Genomic DNA, 27007 nt, shown 5'->3' on the forward strand with positions numbered 1-27007 from the left:
GAGACTGCTGAATTGGAATTCATTTGCAAACTGGATACAATTAACTTAGGCTTGAATAAAGACTGGGAGTGGGTGGGTCACTACACAAAGTAAAAAGAAAAGGAGTACTTGTGGCACCTTAGAGACTAACCAATTTATTTGAGCATGAGCTTTCGTGAGCTACAGCTCACTTCATCGGATGCATACCGTGGAAACTGCAGCAGATTTTATATATACATAGAGAATATGAAACAATACCTCCTCCCACCCCACTGTGCTGCTGGTAATAGCTTATCTAAAGTGATCATCAGGTTAGGCCATTTCCAGCACAAATCCAGGTTTTCTCACCCTCCACCTCCCCACACAAATTCACTCTCCTGCTGGTGATAGCCCATCCAAAGTGACAACTCTTTACACAATGTGCATGATAATCAAGTTGGGCCATTTCCTGCACAAATCCAGGTTCTCTCACCCCCTCACCCCCCTCCAAAAACCCACCCCCATACACACACAAACTCACTCTCCTGCTGGTAATAGCTCATCCAAACTGACCACTCTCCAAGTTTAAATCCAAGTTAAACCAGAACATCTGGGGGCGGGGGGGTAGGAAAAAACAAGAGGAAATAGGCTACCTTGCATAATGACTTAGCCACTCCCAGTCTCTATTTAAGCCTAAATTAATAGTATCCAATTTGCAAATGAATTCCAATTCAGCAGTTTCTCGCTGGAGTCTGGATTTGAAGTTTTTTTGTTTTAAGATAGCGACCTTCATGTCTGTGATTGCGTGACCAGAGAGATTGAAGTGTTCTCCGACTGGTTTATGAATGTTATAATTCTTGACATCTGATTTGTGTCCATTTATTCTTTTACGTAGAGACTGTCCAGTTTGACCAATGTACATGGCAGAGGGGCATTGCTGGCACATGATGGCATATATCACATTGGTGGATGTGCAGGTGAACGAGCCTCTGATAGTGTGGCTGATGTTATTAGGCCCTGTGATGGTGTCCCCTGAATAGATATGTGGGCACAATTGGCAACGGGCTTTGTTGCAAGGATAAGTTCCTGGGTTAGTGGTGAACTTATCCTTGCAACAAAGCCCGTTGCCAATTGTGCCCACATATCTATTCAGGGGACACCATCACAGGGCCTAATAACATCAGCCACACCATCCCCCCGCTCTCCTGCTGGTAAAAGCTCACCTTACCTGATCACTCTTGTTACAGTAAGAAGAAAAGGAGTACTTGTGGCACCTTAGAGACTAACAAATTTATCTGAGCATAAGCTTTCATGAGCTACAGCTCACTTCATCAGATGCATGCAGTGGAAACTACAGTGGGAAGATTTATATATACAGTGTATTGTCCACTGGGGAATGCTCACTATTAGCTGGAAAAGGAGTTTTCTCCAGATATTTACAAGGGTTGAAAATGATGTCTAAGCTGCATTGTAGCAAATTGTGTTCCTTACCAACCATGAATTAACTCCTTCTCTCCCTATCCATATTCCCTGAACTGAGGATGTGTGCGGCCATGGACCACATATGCCAGAGTGGAATATTATAACATCCTCAGGGAAACCGGGATTTGTTTTGGTTCTTCCAAAGGATTTATCTTAAAACACCACTAGACCTATGTATGTATGTATGTATGTGTGTGTGTGTGAAAGCTGCCATGTTGGATTGAACCAGGGGCTTCCAGACCTAAAAGCGAAAGCTGCTACAGCTTGAGCTAAACAGACAAGGGTCCCTAGCTGGTGCTGTAACAGACTGATATTCTCTGAGGATCGGGTGCAGAGTGGGCCCTGTAACATACACTCTCCAGTGAGCTGCATGTGCACATATGCTGGTTTGGTGATCTTGGGGGGATATTGTGGCAGCTCTGTCTAAAGAGATCATGGCCATTTATAGTGTACAGAGGACAGGAAGCAGGGAAGATTGACCAGTGTGTTTGCTTATGGTATGGATGTTGTTAGCCATTGGAAGTTTGCCAGGTGTATCTAATACTCAACAGGAATCAGTGTAATCTCTTTCTCACCCCGCTTTTCTTTTCAGGAGCCTGCAATTTTGGAAGCTCACTGCAGCTACCTCACCTCTGGTTCCTCCCTTGTGTTGTGCCTGCAGAGACAGAATGCTGTAAAGAAGCTGGTAGACTTATTGGGGCCAGAGGACCCTACGCTGGCTCAAACATTAGACTCATGCTTTTGGAGGGCTCAGTACGGTGCCAGCTCAGTCCAAAACGGATTTTACGGTGGGTCTCCAAGTTAAGAAAAATTTATTTGAGGGACTCACATATGCCAAGAGAAACAAACATACACTGTTACTATTTCTTCAAGCATTGTCAGTCTAGAGCAACCCTTGGGAGGCTCCTCCACACTGCACCAAAGCCCAGAAGCCTGTGGAAAGCTTTGGCTGTTGTGTAGTGGCTGTGCAGAATTCTAGGTAGAGATGTATAAACAGGCATAGCCCCATTGCAGCCTCGGTTCTGGCCAAAGCCATCAAAGTGGTAAGTCAGAATTCCCTTTGATCTCTTGACTTTCAACTCTGTGGTCTTCTCATCTTTCTCCCTAGTTGGAGTTGGTTGTCAAATAGCTAAATCAGATATTAGACACATGAGTAGTTTTTAAAATAAATCAGGTTTCAGAGCAGCAGCCGTGTTAGTCTGTATCCGCAAAAAGAAAAGGAGTACTTGTGGCACCTTAAAGACTAACAAATTTATTTAAAGCTTATGCTCAAATAAATTTGTTAAAATAAATCAGTAAGCTTTAGAAGGCACATGGATTTTGGTTCCATAGGTACCATTCTCTAGCCCCATTAGGTTAATTAGGTTTTTCTGTTTAGTTTCACTCCATGTCACCAAATCACCCTCCTTCCCCATCCCTCTCCTTGCTGGACTTGAGGGCACTCAGCAGATTGATCTGCATGTTCAAGGTCAGGATGATGACAGTCTCCTTCAGAGCTTTTCTAAATTCATAAGGGTGGCTTGCCGCTCTCTGCTTCAAAGACTCATACTTCCATCCATCCGGCCAGCTTACAGATGGGAAGTATCTTTTCTGCATCCAACAGGATCTGTGCCAATACAGAGTTCTATTGTTTGGCCTTTCTGTTACATACACAGTATTTACCAACTGCCTCGTTCCGACAGCAGCTCCCTTGCAAAGAGAGAGAATCCGCATCTTCCCCTATACGGATGCCTCAAGGAATGCAGTTCATCCTTCAAGAGTTGTTCGCTATTCCAGTCCTTGGGTTTATGGATAAACCAAGAGAAATCCGTCTCCACTTCCACTCAGACCATCCCATCCATGGGAGTAACTGAAGATTAGGATTTACCTGCCTGAAAGATTTGAAGAAATACTCAGAACTGTTTAATTAGCGCAAACCCATCCTGAAAACCCCACTTCTCATGTTCCTAACAGATTGATAGATTTACATATCCTGAAAACTCTGTGAATGAGACCTCACCAGGCATGGTTTAAAAAGGTCAAAGTATTTCAGAAAATCAGAGTATCTCCTATGAAGTCTGGAGTTCATGCTGACTTACATCAGCTGATGGTTTGGCCCCAGAGTGCCTATTCCTCAAGAGATCACACAGCCCACACAATGTTTGCAGAAGGGTCCCTTAGAATCACTAGTCCCATCCATTTCCTCAGTCACATAGCTGGGCTAGTTGACACCCACAATCGGTGTACACCTGTATGCAGACACCAGATTACACACCAGTGTACTGGAGCTGAGACTAATTTGGCTGGCACACAACGGCTTCCTTCCACACATTCCAGGGAAGGCAATACAGCTGTTGACAGTGTACTCTGTAATTTGTCAAGGCAGGGCAGGGTCCACCCTGCTGTGCCAAGAAGCAGTCCATCTTTGGAAACGGGGCATTCATCAGTTCATCATACCCCTCCTCCAAGCAAGGAAAAAGCGCTTGACACACTGAGGAGGAAAAGGAGCATTCAGCGTGGACCGATCAGCGATCAAGAGGGGATTACCCAAGAAGATTTCTTTGCCATATGAAAAAACACCAAGTGTCCTTATGTTTGCTCCAGACAAAGGCAAATTTCTGGCTCCCTGCCAGATGTCTTCTTACCAAACTGGAGCAGACACTAATTGTGTGGGTTTTCTCCCATAGCAGCAGTCCCTAGAGTAGTCAAGAAAAATCAAGCAAAACACACAGCTAGAATTCTGCTGATGGCACCAAACTGAGCCATGCAGTTTTAATACTAGCAGTTGACCAGCCTGTACCACTTCCTTCTTTTCTGGACTTTCTTTTTCCACACCAAGGTCCAAGGGTGTCTGATGCCCTGTGGCCCTGCATCTTGTGTGATCATTTACACTTGTGCAAAGGGGCTGGAAAAGTCTCCTGTTCTGATTTGGGAGCATTTTACACCCACTCTGCAGAGGTTTAAATGACTTTCACAAGGTGTAGGGCAATGGCGAATCAGGCTTAAGGGTTCTGCAGCTGGCAGCATGACTTACGCACCAGTGATCATTATATTATAAACTGCTGGGGCCAAGGCTGTCTCTCACGTTATGTATGTACTGACTGAAGACTCCGGGAGCTATTGTACCACAAATAAATATTCATATTTTGAGTCTGTGCAGCCTGCAATGGTGACCATTCTCCAGAGGGTAGCAGGCTTTGGTACAGAGAACTGTTGCATCCCAGGATCATGGGTCTGCTCCGACATATCGACAATCTGCTTGAATTCCAGTCCAGGGGAATAAAGTTTCTTTCTCCAGTGTCTTCCAAGCAATGTAAATACAGCCTCACAGCACTCCTGTGCTGTACGAAAATCTCATTATTCCTATTTTGCAGAAGGGGAAACTGAGGCATGTGGTGGTTAAATGACTTTCCCAGCACCTCACAAGTCTGTTAGTGTCACATCCAGGATTGGGACCCAGACCTCCTGCCTCCCAGTACTGTGCTTTAACCACAAGTCCATCCTCCTCCTCTTGTGTACCCCCCACCCATATTGTCCCCCTCTCCAAAATCCTGACATCATCAGAGGTGCAGAATGGGGCATGATTAAATAACACATTATGCCTCGTGTCTGAGCTGTGCCTATTGATGAAAATACTGAGCCACTAAAGTAATAACAGAGTGACTATCTCAGCTGTGTTCCCAGTATAACTACCTGTTGTAGTGGTGCTTGTGATGACGACAGCTATGACACTCATTCCCTCTGGGAGTGGCTGATATTTAAAGGGAAAGAATTTACGCCACTGTAAGTTATCACCACCAGTGTTACTGAGATCATTAGTAGCTCCCTCCCATCCAATAATACCTGACTGATGTGATCTAGACAGCATGGGAGCCATGGTAGTGGATTATCACCGCAGTGTGAACTGTTTCACTGATTACCTCCAATGAGTCCCATTATTACCCTGCTAGGAAATGAAAGGAGTCTTGTTTTGTATGAAGAACAAAGCTGAGAAATAATAGAGCAAAATCAAAATACCAAGAAGACAATGAAGCAAATGTAAATATCATGCTTTTAAATGTTTGCGGTGACTGTATATAACAGCTGCCCTTTAAAGCAATTACTTCAGTGAGTTGCACGCCATCAGTCTTGCAGGTAGATGAGTGTGAGCCTAAAGAATGTTTAATTCCTGGCCTGATAGAATCCTCTCCTTGTGTCTGTCTGTCAGGCTCCAGATCCTATCACGCTGCTGTCCGAGATATGAAGTTGTTTTTTCCAGAAGGGCTGTGCTGTGCCGATTCCTGGGTGCTAAAGGAAGAAGAGGTAGGATTCTGCCCTGTCCTGAAGAATGTCCTGCTCTATCAGAGCAATAATTGTGGCCCTAGTACCCCAGGACTCTGATCCTCTTCCTCTTTATATTCCCTATGGGAAGGAGCGGTGGAAGTACACTAAAAGTGGGGTGGCCAAAGGCACCTGAACTGTGTCCCTGCCCCCCTGCACTGCCCCTTTCCCCTGAGCCCCTGCCCTCGCCCTTGCACCGCCCCTTACCCCCTAAGCTCCCACCCTTGCACTGCCCTTTCCCCCGAGGCCCCCCCCACTGCCCCTGCGCCCTTGCTTCTACTCCCACACCACCCATTCCCCTAGAGCTCCTGCCCTCGCACCTCCCCTTCCCCCCATGCCCTCGCTCCTGACCTCGCACTGCCCCTTTCCCTGTGCCCTCGTTCCCACCCTCGCACCGCCTATTCCTCTTGAGCTCCCGCCCTTGCACTGCCCCTTCCCCCCGCACCCTCGCTCCCACCCTCGCACCACCCGTTCCCCTAGAGTTCCCGCCCTCACACCGGCCCTTCCCCCCATGCCCTCACTCCCACCCTTGCACCGCCCCTTCCCCCCGCACGCTAGCTCCCATCCTCACAACGCCCACTCCCCTAGAGCTCCCGCCCTCACACCGCCCCTTCCCCCTGTGCCCTTGCTCCCGCCCTCGCACCACTCCTTCTCCCGTGCCCTCATTCCCACCCTCGCACCGCCTATTCCTCTTGAGCTCCCACCCTTGCACTGCCCCTTCCCCCGCGCCCTCGCTCCCACCCTCGCACCTACCGTTCTCCTTGAGCTCCCGCCCTCGTGCCACCCATTCTCCCTGAGGCCCCACCCTCAGACCGCCCATTCCCCCCAAGACCCCACCCCCCACTTGCTCCTCTCCACTCCTTCCCCCATTGCTCACCCTTATGGCCAGTAAAAAGTAGGGGGGGGGCATAGTCCCCTGGCTCTCCCTGTTCTGGTGCCCCGCCTATGGGTGCCTTTTCCGTCTACCTAACCATTGACTGTGGTAAAGCTTTTGATACGGTCTCGCATTACCTTCTCATAAACAAACTAGGGAAATACAACCTAGATGGAGTTGCTATAAGGTGAGTGCATAACTGGTTGGAAAACTGTTCCGAGAGAGGCGTTGTCAGTGGTTCACAGTCAAGCTGGAAGGGCATATCGAGTGGGGTCCTGCAGGGTTCAGGCCTGGGTCTGATTCAGTTCAATATCTTCATCTGTGATTTAGATAATGGCATACAGATCACACTTATAAAGTATGTGGACTATACCAAACTGGGAGGGGTTGAAAGTACTTCGGAAGATAGGATTATAATTAAAAATGATCTGGACAAACTGGAGAACTGGTCTGAGGTAAATAGGATGAAATTCAATAAGGACAAATGCAAAGTACTCCACTTAGGAAGGAACAATCAGTTGCACACATACAAAATGGGGAAATGACTGCCTGGGAATGAATACTACAGAAAGGGTTCTGGGGTTCATACTGGATCACAAGCTAAATATGAGTCAATAATGTAACACTGTTGCAAAAAAAGCAAACATCATTCTGGGATGTGTTAACAGTAAGCAAAACACAAGAAGTAATTCTTCTGCTCTACTCTGCACTGATTAGACCTCAATGAGTATTTTGTCCAGTTCTGGGTGCCACATTTCAGAAAAGATATGGACAAATTGGAGAAAGCCCAGAAGAGAGCAACAAAAATGATGAAAGGTCTGGAAAACGTGACTTATGAGGAAACATTTAAAGAATTGGGTTTGTTTAGTCTGGAGAAGAGAAGACTGAGGGGGGACATGATACCACTTTTCCAGTACATAAAAGGTCACAAGGATGAGGGAGAAAAACTGTTCTCCTTAATCTCTGAGGATAGGACAAGAAGCAATGGGCTTAAATTGCAGCAAGGGAGGTTTTGGTTGGACATTAGGAAAAACTCCTAACTGTCAGGGTGGTTAAGCACTGGAATAAATTGCCCAGGGAGGTTGTGGAATCTCCATCATTGGAGATTTTTAAGAGCAGGTTAGACTAACACCTGTCAGGGATGGTCTAGATCAGGGATCTCAAACTCAAATCACCATGAGGGCCACATGAGGACTAGTACATTGGCCCGAGGACTGCATCACTGAAACCTTTTCATACAACAATACAAAAGTATAGTCAAAAATGAAAAAAATGAAGAGTAATATAGTATGCTATTAAAAGTCAATGTATTAACTTTTTTAAAACTGTAATGTGAAGAGGAGTTTTATAAAATATAAACACTTGTAACTATTCCTTATGTGGTCAGTAACACTGATGATGATCTACACTAACAGTCTATCAACATAGCTGTAATGGCAGGAACTTTTTAAAGTAACTATTCATACAAAATACAGTGCCCCTTTTAACAAACATTCTTCCCAACTACTCACAGCAAAGAATCATACATGCTGAACTTCATACCTCAGACTGCTCATCTAGTCCATGAGGCCCCACCCCTGCCCCACCTCTTCCCACCCCTTCCCCAAAGTCCCCGACCCAGCTCTTCCCACTCCCTGCCCCTTTTCCAACCCCTTTCCCAAATCCCCGCCCCGGCCCCGTCTCTTCTCCACCTCCCCCCCGAGCGCGCCGCATCCCTGCTCCTCCCACTTCCCTCTGTTTGGCGGCGGGAAGTGCTGGGAGGTATGTGGAGGAGCGGGGGACATGGCGCGCATGGTGGGGAGGGGAACTTGGCTGCTGGTAGAGTCGGTGCCTATGAGGGCCACAGGATATAACTCTGTGGGCCGTGTGTTTGAGACCCCTGGTCTAGATAATACTTAGTCCTGCCATGAGTGCAGGGGACTGGACTAGATGACCTCTTGAGGTCCTTCCAGTCCTCCAATTCCATGATTCCTGCCATAGAGCACTAACATAAGCTGACCCAGAGTATCTGACTGGTTTTTCTAAACTGGATTTGAGGCCAATTACACTGAGCAAACATGAGTGCTCTGGTCTGAAGATTTAGAACCAGGATTCCACAACTGAGTCAACAGGGGTGTTTCTTGAAGTGGCTTACTGGCAACAAGAGTCACAGACAGCAGCAATCCAGCCTCTCCGACATTCAGTGGGTAGAAAATAAGAGTCTGATTTGCCAAGCCACTGAGCATCTGCAACTCCCATCAACATGAGTTAGACATGGAGGTATGCAGCATTCTGAAAATCATGCTCCAGGGCTTTTCTTGAGGCACAATACTGAGGAAGCTAATTAAAGTGTTATGGCATTCTCCCAGTCCTTCTGCCCCATCACCATACAATTGCACAGAGCCACAGAAAGCTGCAGGGAATGACGTGGAAGAAGGATTTTTTCTCAGGGCTTTCCCTGAGTCACATGAATTTCAAGAGAATCCCATTTGCAAAACAGATGGGAAGAAAAATACTTGGTAAACATTTACTTGGTAAGAAATACTTCTCTCGGTGGTTGTCTTGCAAGAAATACTGCGCTGGAGGACCCCTGTTAGAATATATAACACCTGGGGGATAAGGAGCCTCATCCTAGAACAAAAACCCAGTCATCCCCATCCCATTCCATTTCATAGTAGATTCAATGTTGAATGCATGGATGGAGAACCAGGCTTGCATTGGGGAAGGAGCAACTGAAAGCCAGGTGAAACCCTGCTTCTTCAAATTGCATGCAGTACATGGTATGGGAGATCCTTCTTCTCTTTCCATATATGGAGTATTTAGAATAAAACACCTATATGAACTATCTTTCTGCTCCCAGCCTCTTGCTGGTGAGATTGGGATGAGCTGGGAGTGTTGCAGAGGCAATGCACTTAGTTTGCTCTTATATACAAAGGTTGTATGTGCCTCAGAAATCCTTGCCAGCTCCTGTCAGAGGATATATTCAGGCCCACTCCAGCAACCTTTACTACCAACTAAGGAGTGTAACTGATGGGCTGTAAAAGAAGTCCTGTCCAGTCCTCCCTGGCTGGGAAGATGTTAGCTGTGATGTAAGGCCTCAAGAGTAAAGGACATAAAGCAGTGGGAAACGAGAGACACTAAACCTTCAAGAAAGACACAGAAGTACCTTGGGGAATATAGAAGAGCAAGAGCTCCATGCACAGACGGAGAGACTCCCCTAGCCTGAGATTAGCCTGAACACTTCCTATTCAGGGAGTGCTTGGAGATGGGAAAACAAGGCAGCAAAGGGCTAGGTTTTACAATGAATTGTTGCACTAACCATCCACCTCAAAAGCAAAGGGTTCACCTGGGAGTTAGGAAATAAATTAAAATGCGATGGTTCTGTCCGGCATGGGCATTTATCCAGATCCACCATGTGGTCTGCAATCATCTGCAGTCTCTGTTCAGAAGAGTTTCAGCCTCTGAAATAGCTCTGTGGGGTCCCAAACTGAGGTGCACAGGCACAGCTGTGTGAGATCTTAGGGCTGCAATAGCCAGGGGCTGCAGGTCAGGGGTGATGTGTGCTGGCAGAGCTGTGAGGGGGCTCAGGGGCTGAGAAGTAGAGGATCACAAAGGGCTGCTGGCCAGGAGGACATGTAATGGTAGACTTGTGCAGCCTGTACAGCGATTGGCTAGGTTATGTCGGGACTAGCTGCTAGCCCTGCACTTTCATAAACAACACTTTCTCCCAAATGCATCTGTCCTGAAAACATTACAGACAACACATTGTTAGTGCCTGCCACAGAGGGATAGGCTAGACAAGGAGGCCAGACTGGATGATCACAGTGGTTCCTTCTGGCCTTGGAATCTATGAATCTGTGACTGGGAACAAAGACATTTATCAGCAACCTCTCCCCTCTTCTAGCAGGAGCTCCTGTTGTTTCCCCATTGTCCCCAACTCCCCATTATGCCTTCATGCTGGCTCTTCCCATCTCCTGCCTGTGCCCTGCCCTTTCCCAGCCTAAAGGAGAGAGCCACACAGACACAGCCTCGGGGAGAGGCAGGTCACATCAAGAGAGTGGGTTGGTTAGGAAAGTCCAAACTAGCTCCTCATGAAAGTCCCAACATGACCTGCCTCTCAGTGACCACAAACCCTCCCTTTTCCCCATCCTGGGGGCCCCACATAAACCCCAGATCAGTCCTGTAGGTGGTGCACACCTGGGAATTAGCCAGTGTCATAAAGGTTGAGAGGCAGGAAAAGGCAAGTGGGAGGAGGGGAGAACCCAGTGCTTAAAGACTGTGTTAGATGGACCCTTTCTTTGCTTCTAGCTGCAAAAGGATGGCACCAATCCCTAGGACATACAACATATCTCCACACAAGCTATTCCTATAATGGCACCATCTTAAACAGTGGGGCCCTTTACCTGTCATATGTACCAGCACTGCAAGTGTTAAATGGTTTGGGCTGTCAGGAACTTAATCCACCAGTGAAAAACAATTTAGGCTGCCTGTAGCTAAAATGAAATGAGAAACCTTTACTTTCTTGGTAGCTATTCTGATTTTATTTTCCAGTATGATCCTCGCATCCAAAGAGTTAGGGAGCTAGAAATGCTACCATTATGCCAGTGGGTTGATTCTTGGAGACTAGAGAGTCTGGCCTGGGCAAGGATTTTGGATGCAGGATCTTTAAAAGGATAACAGGGCGCCGTCCTGAATTAACCACAAAGAAGGGGTAATGCATGCAGAGCGTTCCTTCAGCTCCCAACTATGTGACTGGGCCTTTCCTAGGCTGGCAATTACAGGTGTATGCAACATCCTGACAAAACACTTCTCAGCTTTCCTGAATAGCTGTTTACAAAGCTTCACCCATCCTGATTACAGAATCACGGAAGATTGGGATTGGAAGAGACCTCAGGAGGTCATCTAGTCCAACCCCCTGCTCAAAGCAGGACCAACACCAACTAAATCATCCCAGGCCTTTGTCAAGCCAGGCCTTAAAAACCTCTAAGGATGGAGATTCCACCATCTCCCTAGGTAACGCATTCCAGTGCTTCACCACCCTCCTAGTGAAATAGTGTTTCCTAATATCCAACCTAAACCTCCTCCACTGCAACTTGAGACCATTGCTCCTTGTTCTGTCATCTGCCACCACTGAGAACAGCCTAGCTCCATCCTCTTTGGAACCCCCCTTCAGGTAGTTGAAGGCTGCTATCAAATCCCCCCTCACTCTTCTCTTCTGCAGACTAAATAATCCCAGTTCCCTCAGCCTCTCCTCATAAATCAAGTGCCCCAGCCCCCAGATCATTTTCATTGCCCTCCACTGGACTCTCTCCAATTTGTCCACATCCTTTCTGTAGTGGGGAGCCCAAAACTGGACACAATACTCCAGATGTGGCCTCCCCAGTGCCGAATAGAGGGGAATAATCACTTCCCTTGATCTGCTGGCACTGCTCCTACTAATGCAGCCCAATATGACGTTAACCTTCTTGACAACAAGGACACACTGTTGACTCATATCTAGCTTCTCATCCACTGTAATCCCCCGGTCCTTTTCTGCAGAACTGCCGCTTAGCCAGTCGGTCCCCAGCCTGTAGCAGTACATGGGATTCTTCAATCCTAAGTGCAGGACTTTGCACTTGTCCGGTTTGAAACTCATCAGATTTCTTTTGGCCCAGCCCTCCAATTTGTTTAGGTCATTCTGGACCCTATCACTACCCTCCAGTGTATCTACCTCTCCCCCCAGCTTAGTGTCATCTGCGAACTTGCTGAAGGTGCAATTCATCCCATCATCCAGATCAGTAATGAAGATGTTGAACAAAACTGGCCTCAGGACAGACCCCTGGGGCACTCCGCTTGATACCGGCTGCCAACTATACATCAAGCTGTTGATCACTACCCATTAAGCCCGACAATCTAGCCACCTTTCTATCCACTTTATAGTCCATTCATCCAATCCATACTTTTTTAACTTGCTGGCAAGAATACTGTGGGAGACCAATCACATGATGTGCCTTTCCCCTTCCCTCCTGCAGATTTGTAACATGAAATGTGACCCGATAGTCAGACCGGAAATCAGCAAGCGGCACAGGATTGTAAAACATGAAACAAGAAGGCAACTCAATTTCCTGGGCTCCAAGCAGCAGCATAGTCTAGGTAAGGATATGTAGAGCTTGCTCATTATAGGCCTCAAACTGCTATTGATTAGTTGGCCAGCAAGACAAACCATCTGGTGTCAGCCAAAGTTGCTCTTGATGTCCTTTCAGAAAGCAGAGACAGTTCGGAGCTGGAAAGAACTACTCAAAAGTAGTTCAGGCCTGTTAACCCTTTGAATGCCAGGCCTTTTCCATGGACTTTGGATCAGGGCCCATGTGCCTCATTAGCATGATGAGCACACTTAAGGCCACATCTTCTCAGCTGTGCCCATTTTCCTGCCTTGCACATTAATAAGTAAGGGACAGGCTGCACAGAGGCATGGGTCTTAACTATCCCTCAGCGTGGAGGACTAGACCTAGCCCTTAACTTTACTCACTCCCACAGGTCACTTCTGCTTGTGCCAGATTGTTCTCAAGGAGCTGCAGGAATAAGGTATTGGTAATTCTGTGCATAAGGGGGAGCATGCTTGGTGAATTGATGGCTCCATGCACCGCTATCTGCGGGCTGTTTGCTGACCTTCCCACCTGGGGATAGTTCAATCAGTGATTATTTTCCATCTAACATTTCAGCTTGGGCAGATGGGAAATGCAAAGGCATATCAGACAAGGCTGCTTGAGAGGACACCATCAGGATTTCTCCAGTCCAGGCCTTTCCTGGCAGTAGTTCCCAGCCCTTTCTCATAATGCAGAACCTTTTTCTGAGTAGTTGCACAGTCGGAAAGGGCCAGGTTTATAGCATAGGTCCCAAACTGTTGATCTGTTTCCTGATTTAAAAGAGTTATTGCAAGTAAAACACCTCCCTGAGGAGCCGGGGGAATGCTTTGCAAGCTGCATGCAGCACTTTGTTTCCTAGTCTTGGCAGCGAATCCTGGAATCTATCCTGCTAGCTCCCGGGTGCTGTTTCGTAAATGTCACACCTTTACTTTGAGGTTGTCTAAGTAGAGTGAAGAGTAATGAAATATATTGGATTGACACAATACACCCATACGTCAGTTTCTGAGACAGTCTCCAGAGTGGGACTGTCCTGAGAAGGCAAGGACATGTGGCCACTAAACCATCAGGCACTACAGTAAGTGCTTCTAGTAAGTCAGATGCTGCATCCACGTCTTGGACACTAGAGGGCTCTATTGCACACACAGAAACCTGTCCCTTTGGCTCCTGTTCATCAAATCCACAAAGCTTTTGCCTATACAAACAAACAGATTTATCATAGGGAAATATGAAACACACCAAACTTTTCGGCTTCTGATCAGAATGACATGTTTGGATTATAAAACCAGATGGATTAACAGATTTGTTTGCCTGGAAGAAATTAAATGGAATAGTAGCTCATGTAATAAATCAGGCGCTCTCCTGGTCTGATGTCTCTGAAAATGGGGTCATTACTACTGTCTAACTATCTACACACCACATACACGCACGCACACACCAGTTCAGAAATCTTGGGATGAGCAATCACATCTGCAAGCAATTACACAACATAACATTGCATGAACCTCTGATCCTTGTGTTATTTAGTTTGTTTGGGGGAGGAGAGGGTGTTTAGAAGGTTTTTTTTAAAAAAAATGTTAAACAACAATCTGTTGTGTTTTGATCTTTTCTCATCAGACCTGCCATTGCTTGATACACTCTGCCAAACCACTTGCCTGATACTTCCCGGGATAATCCTTCGGGGTTCAGAGCGCCCGCCTTACCTTGGACTGCTAGACCAGTTGATTGGCAGAGATTTCACAGTGACAGGGATACGGCTCACCGTGCTGGACAAATCACAGGCTCACCTCATCTCTGAGACACTGAGCACTGAGGGGTGCGATGTTTCGACAATGGTATGGAACAATGGAGCTACTCCTCCCTCTGCCCCCCAAACAAGAAGAGCCATTTGCTAGTCTATACAGTTTTTAGTTTCACTTAATTGTGACTCCTGAGATGGCAAATCCCTGTTAGGCTTTCGAGTACATCTCCCTATCAATGCATGATTGTGCCTTATTACACTTGCTTGTCTTGACTCCAGGCTAGTTATAATTACAGGGGCATCCCCAATTTCTCTTGGGAGTCTAGGCCGCAGGTTCAGGGAGGACGTTTGCCCTGATATATACAGCCTCTATTTCCCTGTTGTTAATTTCACTCCATTAATCCCTATCTCCCTTTTGCTATGCTAACTAATCCCTCTCTCTTCTTGGTGATTATACTCTTGATTTACTGGGAGGAGATTTTGTCCCCAGCCGCCTAGTTTTCGCTTAGCCAATCTAAGCATATTTAACTCTTTCATAGGTTTTACTCAGAAACCAGACCCCCAAGTCATTTTAGTTGCTTATCTCTGAACTCCCTCCAGATTGTCACTAGCTTTCTGGTGCTGAGGTACCCAATAGTAATCTTCAGGATAGTCCAGTGTGTTCACACATAGCTATTCAGAGCTCGATCCTGCAAAGGACTGAGAACTCGAGCCCTCCTCTAACAAAGCACTTAAGCACATGCTTAACTTAAGCATGTGAGGACTGCTGTTGAAGTCCATGGAGCTATGCCTACTTATGCCATCTGAGGATTTGAGCCCCTCCCTGGCTGCTGTATGACAGACACACCCATAGAGGGAGCTGACTAGAAAGGAGCAGGGAAGTGGACTATACAAGAAAGTGCTGTCAGATGCACAAAGCAAACAGTGGAGCGAAATGAGTTCCCTGGAAGTGGCTATAAACAAAGGACTGTCAAATGCACACAGTCACCCAACTGAGAAAATACAGACAAATATTTTTGCCTCTGACCTTTTAGCTTGAGGGGTCTTAGCTATTACTGTAGCAAGAGCAGGTAAGATATTTTCTAAGCGTGATTTTTAAACTGACACTATCCCTTTAAAGACAGGTTTCAGAGTAGCAGCCGTGTTAGTCTGTATTCGCAGAAAGAAAAAGAGGACTTGTGGCACCTTAGAGACTAACAAATTTATTTGAGCATAATTTATTTGTTAGTCTCTAAGGTGCCACAAGTCCTCCTTTTCTTTTTATCCCTTTAAAGTACGTCTGTATAGAAGAGCAATTACATCTAGCAACCAATTAGACTAAGCACCAGCCTGTTCCCCTTTGGTTATCCCAAGAATACCAGTCCCTCATGCGCCAGGGAAGATCCCCAGCTATTATAGGAAAGACAAAGGGGTGGGTAAGTATGATGGAAGCCAAGCAGCACCAGTAGGGTTGCCCAGAAATTATTTTCCCCAATCAGAGAGGAATGTCTTCAAACAGAGTTAGGCTGGGCTGGTATATTTCCACACAGGCCTGATCGCGCTGAGCCAAAGGGAGTCATTACAGCAGTCACTCTCCCCCTGCCAGAAGGAGACAGGTCCTTCTGGGAACTCCCTTTCCTCCTGCTATTGCAGTCTGAGTAACACACCTGAGGCCACAGTTTCTTTTCAATACCTCAGTTTGCCTCTCGCCCAGAGAGAAATGACTAGGAAAAATGTAAAGCCCAAGGTGAATGAGTAACAACTGAACTCTGGTGGAGCAGGCATTTCAAAGAGCATGCTGCCCCATCGCTTTCATCCCCCCACGCAGCGCACAAGGTGTTCCTTGTGCTGTCAGCAGCCAATCGCAGAGTTACTTAAGTGGTCTTAGTACCAACCTGGTGTTCTTCCCTCCCTTGCAGCATTCCCTGTTGGACGGGGCATGTCTGGTGGTAGCAGCACAGCGAGACAATGCCATTATTTGCTTTGAGTCCCTGCTGGACAGGTAAGCAAGGACAACACCACATCAGCCAAATGCCAGAGAGCTCTTGAGCTAATCATGGGGCTGGGTTGTCTTCTCTGTAATTCATTTCCAGTTTAGCCTCTCCTAAGGGTAGTTACCTCGCAAAGGCCACACATTTGTCATTATTTATTGGGGCAGGGGTATGCATCAGCATGTTAGAGAGTTTTTAATTTCTGAAGTCACACATCCTAAACACCCCAGCCAGGTGCTGGGGTCTCTCAAGGATGCAGTAAGGATGGCTTTGGGATTTTATTTTGCAAAGACACAGGGAGTTCTCCAAAATAAAGTCTTGCTTTGAGAATAAACTGCTGAATCAATAAACTTGCTAGGAGAATATCTGTGTAGATTCTGCATTTACTATGGAAAACCAATTTCAAACAAACACCAGAGAGTGAAATAAAAAATAAACCTGTTCAATAAATCACCACAAATGCCTGGTAGAGGAGTAAATGTGCTAAAACAAACAGAACCCCGCACGGGGACTGATTAGTGGAACAGAATTATCATCATACCAATTAACCCATTGACCCCAGGAGGCAGGGTTTCTCAACACTACAGGCTAATATTTTGCAATGTGATGTGCAGTTACATGCACCTGGCTTCTTCTGATGGCTCTGTTGTGCCAAGAACTTGGCAGAGCCCACGCATGAGGGTCATCACACAGCACAACAGGCCAATGCACCGCTGTGCAGCATCCCCTTGGATAACACCATCAGGATACTGCTCTTATTGAATGGACACACAAGAATGCTGGAAAACTATCAGATCTTTAAAAATACATTGGTAGGCCATTTGGAGACATTGGCCAGCTATGAAGGGGGTCTGATGTTGTCACCCAAGCTCAGTACCTAGTTGTGGGAGCTGGGAATCACCCAAGTGACTTAGGGAGCCTCACTGATTTTCACTGGGACATTAGTCTCCCAAATCAAGGTGCTTTTGAAACTCTTACCCAGCACCTCTAGTCCTTGTCCTCTGGCTGATTCAGGCTTTGATTGGCTTGAGAGTGGGAGGAGCGAGGACTAGTGGAGACCTCTTGGTTCTGAGAGTGGCTCCAGAAGGCTTGGGTATTTGGGAAAAAACTAAAACTAAGTCCTTTAGAATTTCCCTGTGTGAGATCTTTGCTTTCCACCAGAGCTTCTCTGTTTCCCCCACTTCCCCAGAGACTCTGTTACATCACTGGTCATTACCGTTTGTCTGAGGGATTATATTTTAAGAGCCTCAATCCATTTATACAAAGCTTTGTAAAGCCCTGGATTTATCTGTGTAAAAAATTTCAGCAACAGATGCACATGGCCTGAGCTGCTGGCAAAGAACATACCCCTCCCCTCAGCGAGGTCATTTGCAGACTCTGACAGCCTAGACAGCAGAGTAACATTTGCTTCTCCCTTGCTGTTTTTTCTCTCTCCCCAGTGGCCGCTGGCAGAAGCGGGCTGTGCTGGACTGCATGCAGCATCTTCTGTATCCCCAAACAGAGAAACAGGCAAGTGAAGGAGGCCCTGGTCCACAAAAATAGCCATTTTTCTTTCCATTGTGTTCTGCTGGCTGTAGATTAAGAAAACAGCTGTAGAGCTGGTCAGAAAACAGCTTTTATTTTTGGTGGAAATTTTGAACAAAAATGAAACTTTCTCTTGATGAGGGAAGGAGGGGTGCATCATGGGAGTCCCTGGTTGTGGTGCATCAAGGGAGATGTCGTCTGGCCAGAGATCTCAGCCCATGGAAGAGAATGGGAGCATAAGGCTCTCAAACTGCAATTTCCACAAGATGCTGCGGTGCCATTTTGAATAGAAATATATTGTCCTTTTGGCAAAATAGCACAGGTTTTCACATAAATCGGATACTTTTCATGAAAGTTTCATTTGGTTGAAAACCTAATTTTCCACTGAAAAATAGTTTTGATAGAAAATCGTCCACTTGGCATTAAAATTCTAGAAGTCCTCACACTGATCCAGGTGGGGGAAGGGCAGTGAGCTCATTAACCCTTTAAATCATGGGCTGGCTGGCTGTTTTCTCAACAGCACATTGCAAACATGGATTGTGTCAAGTAGCTCCAAACCAGACAAGAGCTTTGGAGGCAGGGTGCTGGCTGAACAAGGAGTGTAAGGGGTATAAAGAGCTGGGACTGCATGAGAAATGGTAGCCAGCAAATCAGCCTGTCTGGGAAAGCAAGGGAGAGTGTCAGATGTGTTGGCAACATGGCATAGCTCTCATTGGAGCTGACAACAGATGGCAGATTTTCCCCAAATTCAACATTCAGCACCAGCTTCTAAGGGTTAAGCCTCAGAAGATACAGCTGGGATGGCACCCCCAGGTCTGTGTTCTTGCCAAGGTGTGAACTCCCACAATTGGCGCTGTAAAGCTGTAGTTTCCAGTACCAGGTGTTCTGTGTTGCCCCTGACAGGCAGTGCAGGTCCCCAGTGCTGAACTGAGAGTGTGATACAAAGCCTGGGAAGGTCTGCAAACTCAGCTCTTAGGTAGCCCATCTTTAGAAGCCAGCTACGAATATATAACACCATCATACCTGCTGCTGCCAATGGTGGTCAACTGTTGCCATGTAATGTGCCAGGACAACAGTTCTGGGCTGTCCACTGGTATTTGGGATACCCTCTGATTTGCTTTGGAAATTATGTTGGTTGTAGCTGTTTGATATAAAATCTCTTCTGTCTTGTGCCAATAAATGGGCAATCAGCCCATGATGAAGAGGCTTGGGATGTTTTCTGTGCCAGGACAAGTTCCATTGCTATACATGTGTTCAACCCAGCCTCTCCACCAATCAGCATATTGGGCCCAATCTCATTTCCACTGAAGGCAAGGACAAATCTCCCATTGATTTCAGTGGGAGCAGGAGCAGGCCCACTGGAATTTACCGATGAGGCCTTCAGCTTTGTCCTGAGAAGAGCAAATGCAGCATTTTGCAATCAATGTAGAAAATAGTGCCCCCTTGATGACGGTGCCAGCCATGGTACTTCCTGCTGTTGGATAGGGATGCACAGTGGGAAATACCATCTCCCATTGTCAAGGGGTCTTTTGCTCAGGTAGCTTTAGAAATGATGGAGCAAAACCTGAGGAGCAAACTCCTAGAAAAATGAGTTTAAACTGCTTCAAAGGATGTCCCTGGGAACTATGTTTGACCCCCCTGGTCCCTTGCTGATGAATTTACGAAGTGCCAGCCAGACCTCCCAGGTCAGAGCTAATGAGAAACAATACGATGGCAGGCAAAGGGCAGCAGGGCTAAATAAGAGAAGCTAAGATTTACAGCAGATCACTTGAGCAGAGCTGCAGCCTTCGACAGTGGAGCTAAGTCACGGACAGTACTGAAAAGGGATTGCCCATTTGACTCATAGACGTCAAGGCCAGGAGAAGTGACCATCATGATCATCCAGTCTGTCCTCCCGCATAGTGCAGGCCACAGAACCTTGCCCACCCACTCCTGTAACCTCTGGCTGAGTTACTGAAGTCCTCAAGACTTCAAGTTACAGAGAATCCACCATTTACTCTAATTCAAACCAGCAAATGACCCATGTCCCACACTGCAGAGGAAGGCGAAAAACCCCCAGGGTCTCTGCCAGTCTGATCTAGAGATGTCTTTCTGAACCTCACGTATGGCGATCAGTTTTAGACCCTGAGCATACGAGCAAGAACCACCAGCCAGACACCTGGGAAAGAATTCTCTCTAGTGTGATGGATGGGCCGTCTGTGTAAGGTACTATGAATCATTAGGTTACCCTTTAAGATCGTATACTAAGACCAGGCAGATGTACTGCACTGCTCCAAAAAGAGAGTGGTGGCTGCTTTGTTTTATGAGACTCACTCGAATATGTGGGGAAGGAATGCTATTTCCCTATAGGATTCTGCTGCCTTTTCTGTTTAACAAAGCACATGGTAATGTGTATGTATATATCACACTGGAATTGAATTGTCAGGCTGGGATGACCTATACCTCGGTTAGGCACTTCCGTGCACTCTGATTGGTTTTGGCCATCTGATTTGCATAACTGCGGACACAGCTATTTCCTACTAGCTGTATGCTAAGTAAGAGCCCTGCTGCCCCCCATCTAGCCGCTGTTAGCCAGTCAGAGTGCTAAGTTTTGCTTGGACACTGTACAGATATCAATAACTGTACAGCAAATGTGCAAACTTGCCTCCTCTGAGTGACAGCTCTAATCCCACAGCTCTGCCTGGCTCCCGAATCCTCTGGGAGTTTTTCTGCTGCGAGCCAGCAGCCAAGATGGCTGTCTTAGCTTCTCCCTCCCTTCACCTGCATCAGAAAAACTCTATGGAATAGAAGGGAAAAAAACAGACATGGAATAGAAGGGAAAAAAATACTAGCAAGCGAAGAGACTGGGGTTGTGAGAGCAGCGAGTGGGGGACTTTTTCCAAAGCACTCTGGGGAGATCCTCACCCCCACTCCAGCCTCTTTGTGCCAGGTGAAAGGGGTCAGACCACTGTAAAGGGGCCCTAAAAGTCCCATATCTTCCAGGAGGATTCCCCTAGTGCAGGCCCTAGGAAAGACAGCCACAATGCTATCTTCCAAGGATCTCCTTACAATACCTGGCGTATGGACATGTCGAGGGCAGGGCTGGGGGCATGTTGCGGGGAGCCTCAGAAAGTAGCATTGCAGGGATGCTGGGCAGTGCTGTGGCCCAAAGGGCATCCCCAAGAGGCTGCCAAAATGTAGACAAACCCTGAGGTCTCTCTGTAACTCTGGGGGCTGTAGAGGAGCCCAGGATGGGGAAGGCACTAAGGTGGCTTGAAGCCAGTTTAGCTGCCCACCCCCTGGGACATGAGCTCTGTGCTGCCCTTCTGAAAGGCACAACCCAGAATGTCACCCTCTGACTCCTAGCTCTTCTTCAGGCCCCATCATGCGCTCACTGACTTGGATGGGAGTCCATGAGACAGGCACTCCCTCTGTCCCAGTCCCCATTCAGGTGAGCAGGGCCTTGTCCCCCAGGTCTTGCCTGGTGTCAATGACCTGACTGCATTGTTTGCCCTCAACCTGTCCCTCTCCATTCCTTTGGGAAGCATCAGGAACAAACCCATATGGCAGCCAGCCAGACCAGTAGAGCCAGGTTGGGGTTGGAAGGAAGGGGTGGGAGGAAGAGGAGCCTAGGGGATGTCTTTAGATGATTTCCCACTCAGCACCTTGTGCATGTCATTTTTGCTTCTCTTTCATTGAAAACATGAGCCCTGAAAGTGTCTGTGTCATAATAATAACTGGAGGGTGTTTCCCTTCTGCTAGGCTAATCCACCCCTCTGCATCAGGATGGATTCAGCCCCAGATACTTATTACCTGGTACACAGACAGTAAAAGCTAGCCTGCCCCCACCCTGCTTTCTTTTCTCCCCAGGCTGAGGAGCTGCTCTGTTGCCTTTTTGACTCCTTGACATCCAACAGCTTCTTCCGCATCGAAACCCTGGATTCCTAGTCAGGATTTTCTGTTCTCCTGACCAGCCCAACTGCAAATCCTGTCACGGTATCAGTACAGGTGCACGCCCTCGGGACTCCACTGGTAGAACAGCCTTGTAACTATTTGTTATTAAAATGTCAGGCCCAGAGTGTGGTATTTGCATCACTAAGTTGAAGTAGGGGGTGATCAGAGAAATAATCACTCAACACTGGAGCCATGGTTTCGAGGTGCATGATTTGAAAGGGAACTTGTCTGTGCTGCACAAAGCAAATTGCAGAGCATTGCTCCATCTGGAGAACACTTTGGAGGCAGAGTACATGCAAAGAGTAGAACTTTCTCTGTGCTTGTCATTCTGTCTATTCCCCGGGAGCCATGTGAACAGGTATGTGGGACCCAAAGGAAACTGGGAGAAGATTCCTTTTTTGCTAATCACCAGCTTGTCCCTTGTGGAAGGGCCTGCTGCTTTCCTGTCTGGGTCAAAGGTCAGCTGCAGGCAGGGGAGATGGGCTGTGGCAAGAATAGGGAGGAATCAGCCTTATAGTACAGCAAAAATTAATCATTTGAGGCCCTCTCATAATTACTCTGAATGTCTGAAGATTCCCATAGGGTCATTTTAGTCAAATCTCCTGTTGTGGACACAGCAAGGACAATTCCGGTGTGCTAACTCATAGCATCATGGCACATAAAAGGAGGACAGTTATTTGCTGAGATTTAGTGCAAGCTGTATTTCTTAGGGCATGGTTTTACTGCACTCCCTGCATCTGGCTGTATGAGGACAATTGGTCTGCAAGCAAAGCAAGGTACATAGGCCCTGCTCCTGCTCCCACTGAAGTCCATGGTAAAACTCCCATTGAATTCATTGGTGTGTGATCTGGCTCATAGTCACTGGCAATGCCCTTTGACCATACCTCTTGGCTTGCGCTGTTGATCTACTGGCAGGGAGTCTGCCCTGAACGGAAGTACACAAAAATCCTAGGGTGTATTAATAACTTCATAGGCCCATAAGCCGGAAATCCCTTCCATCCATATGTTAATAAAAAGAAACATGGCAGAAGAAACTTTCCAGCTCCAGCATTTGTCCTGATGCGGGTCCTGCAGTGGACTGCTCCCCAGAGCCATCCCCCAAAAGGTCCTCTTAGTATGGACCCAGGATGTTCTGTGGCTGGTCTGGCAGCATAGCCTCTTCAGTTACCAGCCTCAGCTCTAGGGATACTTCTTGCCTTTCATATGGCAGCCTGCTCGCTCCTCCAGTGATGCCTGTGATGCAGGGTTATAAGGTCCCCATCCATGTTCAGCAGAGGATCACACACCACAGGAGACTCAGTACTTGGTGAAGTTTCCATTATCCAGTCGAATTCCTCACAAAAGAGGTAGGAAGACGGGAGTTCCCAGGGGTGCTATTAGCATCCTTGACTTTGCAGTAGTCTGTCTTCAACTCTGCATTGATCTGCTGTCCAGTCAATCTCCAACACTGCCAGGCACTCAGACATTATTCCATACACACGATCATTCCTTGTGCTCTTTCTGAAGTCAGATGTCTATCTTGCCCTTCCCCAGAGGTTAACCAGAATCTGGCTGTGTTCCTGTGACCAGCTAGCAGTGTGCTTGATACAGGGCTTCATCTTACTGCTGGTCATAGCTAATACACATTAGCGTTGACTGTGTTTGCTGATTCCAGTTGAGTACTCCATGTGGAAACGAAGAGTTAAATGCCGAGCAGCTGTTTTTGTATAAGGAGGTTGCTTCAAGGTCCTGGGTACTGAGTGGCAAGTTTTAGAATTGAAGGGCTGGGAAGCACAGCCCCAGGGGATTGTGGGATAGTGTCAGATTCTCCAGCCCCGAGACCCAGACTTGAGCTGCGTCCACACTACAAAGTGCTTGGGCTCTGACCCACCCACTAGCAGCATCAATGGGCCTGAGTCAAGAGAAGTTGGCCTGCATCAGACTAATTTCTATGTGGATGGAATGGGGGCTTGGGCTTGAATTCAAGTTTGAATCTGGGCTCAGTGTGCTGTGTAGACATATTCTAACAATCAGGTACAATTGCAGATTGCTCTTTCTGCTCTTAAGACCTTGCGCATCTTTGTTGGAAGATGTGTCCTTAGGTTCACCTCTCCCTCCATACAATTAGCTTCAGTTAGCCAGTAGAATGTAGAATACATAAAAATGACGCATAAATACCACGTAGCAGTCACAGGAAGTGAGCCATCAGAGTGCCATATTTAGTCATGTTTCCACGAGTTATGGGGCTAAATGCAATACCCACTGAGCAGCACTACATCTACCAGAATTCACGGGGTAGATGCAGGAACCACTAGGAGAAATTCTCCAGCCCCTGTTTTGCAGTTCAGGCTAAAGTGACCATAATGGACCTCCCTGGCCTTGAAATCTATGACTGTTTAACAAGTGGCATGGCAGACTCTCTTCTAGTTCTGCATGGCCAGAGAGTTGGCACTTACATCATGGAGCCTTGAGAGTGGTTCTGTATAAAAGAAAGAATGAGTGAGTGAATCCTGATCTCCAGCTGTGGAGAATGGGGTGGGTGTATTATCTGCCCCCGGCTGGCTCACTCATCTAGTTCACAGATCAACACACACTGTTCATCTCGCTGTTTCCCCCAAAGTAGCCTGCTGGCATCTGAAATTAACGTACACTTCGCTCTCCTTCCAGTCCTCTCCTGGGGAGCCAAGCGTCTACAGTAAGTATCTGAATAACACATTGCACATCAATAACAACTCTCTTCTGGGAATTTCAGAGCAGTGCCCCCATAACACTCTGAGAGGTGAGTTAGTCTTATCATTACTTGGTGTGTTAGTTGTTGTGATGACCTGCAGAAGGCAAAACAGCCGGGCTAGTGGCCTTCTTTGGTTCTTTACTGTGTTTACAGAAGGGCTGACCAGTTATTCTCTCGGTTTGTATTTCACATTAGAAATTCAGATCTTCTGTCCCCTGGACACTCTGTGAGTGACTGGGGAATGGGTAGGTTTGTGACATCACAAAACCAAAGAAATGAAAGCTGATTTGCTGAGAAGGTGAAGCAGTTTGTACTTGTCTGCTGAAAGCTCTTTGGGTCTTGTTCACTCCCACTGACCTCAAACCCTAGTGCTCTTTGTTAAGGATTCAACAGTTTCAGCTACATGGACTTCCCAGACCCCATTTCTGAATCATCCAGGAAGTCTCCCAACAAAACCAAAGGGAAGATGACTGGATATCCTTGCTATTTCTAAGGAGAGATGCTGGCAAAATCCCCCTCTTTCTTACATATTTTTAAACTTCAAACTCTCTCAGGCCTTCTTTATAAAGAAACTAGCTTCTTTTCCAGCTAGGAAAACTGAGGCATGGAAAAGGGAAGTGACGTGACTGAAGTCACCCAGTAATTCCGTGTCAGAACTAGGACTAGACCCCACATGTCAGCTTTCCAGCCCACTATTCTAACCACTAGACATAGCTGCTGTCCTGAGCAGGATGGTATTTGGATTTTTATAATGATGTGGAATGAAGCTTAGAGGTAAGGTCCAAGAGGCCTGTAGCAGAGTGTGTATTGACTGGAGGGTACTGTGTACCACAGCTATATGCCATGGAAAGGAGGTAGAATCTGGACTGCAAATTCCCTTGGAAAACCTTGTCTGTTCCTCCAACTGATAAGTAGGCTTCCTGTGCTACAGGCCCATCTCTGACAGGCTCCTAAGCCACGTACAGCTTTGAAACAAATGACAATTAAGGGGCTGCACCCAGGACACTTGGGGAATTTGATTGAAAAAAGGAGAGATCTGGGCTAAAAAGCAGCTTACAATAAAGCAAGGGCCTGAAGGGAGGGGTATGGGTGTGCGTGAGAGAGAGAGAGACAAACACTCAACAATATCCCCCTCAGTACCAGGATCCCCCCGAGAGTAAGCCACCGGGCCATGTCTGATGAGGCTGAGCCCTAATGATTGCAATTTGGACTCGTCAGGGTCAGTGGGCACCGTTATGGAGGAAGCTGCTGGTGAAGATACATGAGGGAGCCATCTGGAAATTGAAGTCTTCCAACCAGTTAAGTAATTATTCCAAAGAGAGGGGCAAAGATCACTCCAGGAGGTCTGCGTCTGGCCAGGGAGGCCTGCAGACTGCGCCTAGGGAGAAAGGGCAGAGAACTCTCTGGGAATGTCTGGGATTTGGCAGAGAACACTCAGGAACATCTGTGGAGGGACAGAATGTCCTGAAACAACTGCACCTGCACAGAAGAGCTCTGGGAAGGTCAGGACCTAGACAGGAGGTGGAGAATGCTCTAGAACATCTGTGTCTGGGTGGAGGAGTAGAGAATGCTCTGGAACAGTTGGGCCTGTATGAAAGGGCAGAGAACACCCAGAACATCTGTGCCTGGGTGGGGAGCAGAGAACACTCTGGAACATCTGTGCTTGGGTGGAGGGGCAGAGAACGCTCTGGAACGTCTGTGCCTGGGTGGAGGAGCAGAGAACGCTCTAGAACGTCTGTGCCTGGGTGGAGGGGCAGAGAACGCTCTGCAACGTCTGTGCCTGGGTGGAGGGGCAGAGAACACTCTGGAATGTCTGTGCCTGGGTGGGGGGCAGAAAACATGCCATAACATCTGTGCCTGGGTGGAGGGGCAGAGAATGTTCTGGAACATCTGTGTCTGGGTGGAGGGGCAAAGAACGCTCTGGAACGTCTGTGCCTGGGTGGGGAGCAGACAACGCTCTGGAATGCCTGTGCCTGGGTGGGGGCAGAGAAGGCTCTGGAATGTCTGTGCCTTGGTGGGGGGCAGAGAACGTACCGTAACATCTGTGCCTGGGTGGAGGGGCAGAGAACGCTCTGGAACATCTGTGCCTGAGTGGAGGGGCAGAGAACGCTCTGGAACGTCTGTGCCTGGGTGGGGGGGCAGAGAACGCTCTGGAACATCTGTGCCTGAGTGGAGGGGCAGAGAACGCTCTGGAACGTCTGTGCCTGGGTGGAGGGGCAGAGAACGCTCTGGAACATCTGTGCCTGAGTGGAGGGGCAGAGAACGCTCTGGAACGTCTGTGCCTGGGTGGGGGGGCAGAGAACGCTCTGGAACATCTGTGCCTGGGTGGAGGGGCAGAGAACACTCTGGAACGTCTGTGCCTGGGTGGAGGGGCAGAGAACGCTCTGGAACATCTGTGCCTGGGTGGAAGGAAAC

General features: G+C 47.5%; 1 protein-coding gene across 1 annotated transcript in view; it reads left to right on the top strand.

Annotated features, from left to right (window-relative positions):
* The window catches only part of DNAAF8 (dynein axonemal assembly factor 8), a 147930-nt gene extending 129963 nt beyond the window's left edge, over positions 1–17967 (top strand). Inside the window, exons 25-30 of the mRNA XM_077827455.1 lie at positions 2033–2228; positions 5627–5721; positions 12604–12724; positions 14332–14549; positions 16354–16436; positions 17865–17967. Of these exons, the coding sequence (XP_077683581.1) occupies positions 2033–2228; positions 5627–5721; positions 12604–12724; positions 14332–14549; positions 16354–16436; positions 17865–17967 (816 nt within the window). The remainder of the gene's footprint in view (positions 1–2032; positions 2229–5626; positions 5722–12603; positions 12725–14331; positions 14550–16353; positions 16437–17864) is intronic.
* Positions 17968–27007: the final 9040 nt, after the last annotated feature.

The sequence above is a fragment of the Eretmochelys imbricata genome, chromosome 10, assembly GCF_965152235.1.
Source record: "Eretmochelys imbricata isolate rEreImb1 chromosome 10, rEreImb1.hap1, whole genome shotgun sequence".
Taxonomy (NCBI): domain Eukaryota; kingdom Metazoa; phylum Chordata; order Testudines; family Cheloniidae; genus Eretmochelys; species Eretmochelys imbricata.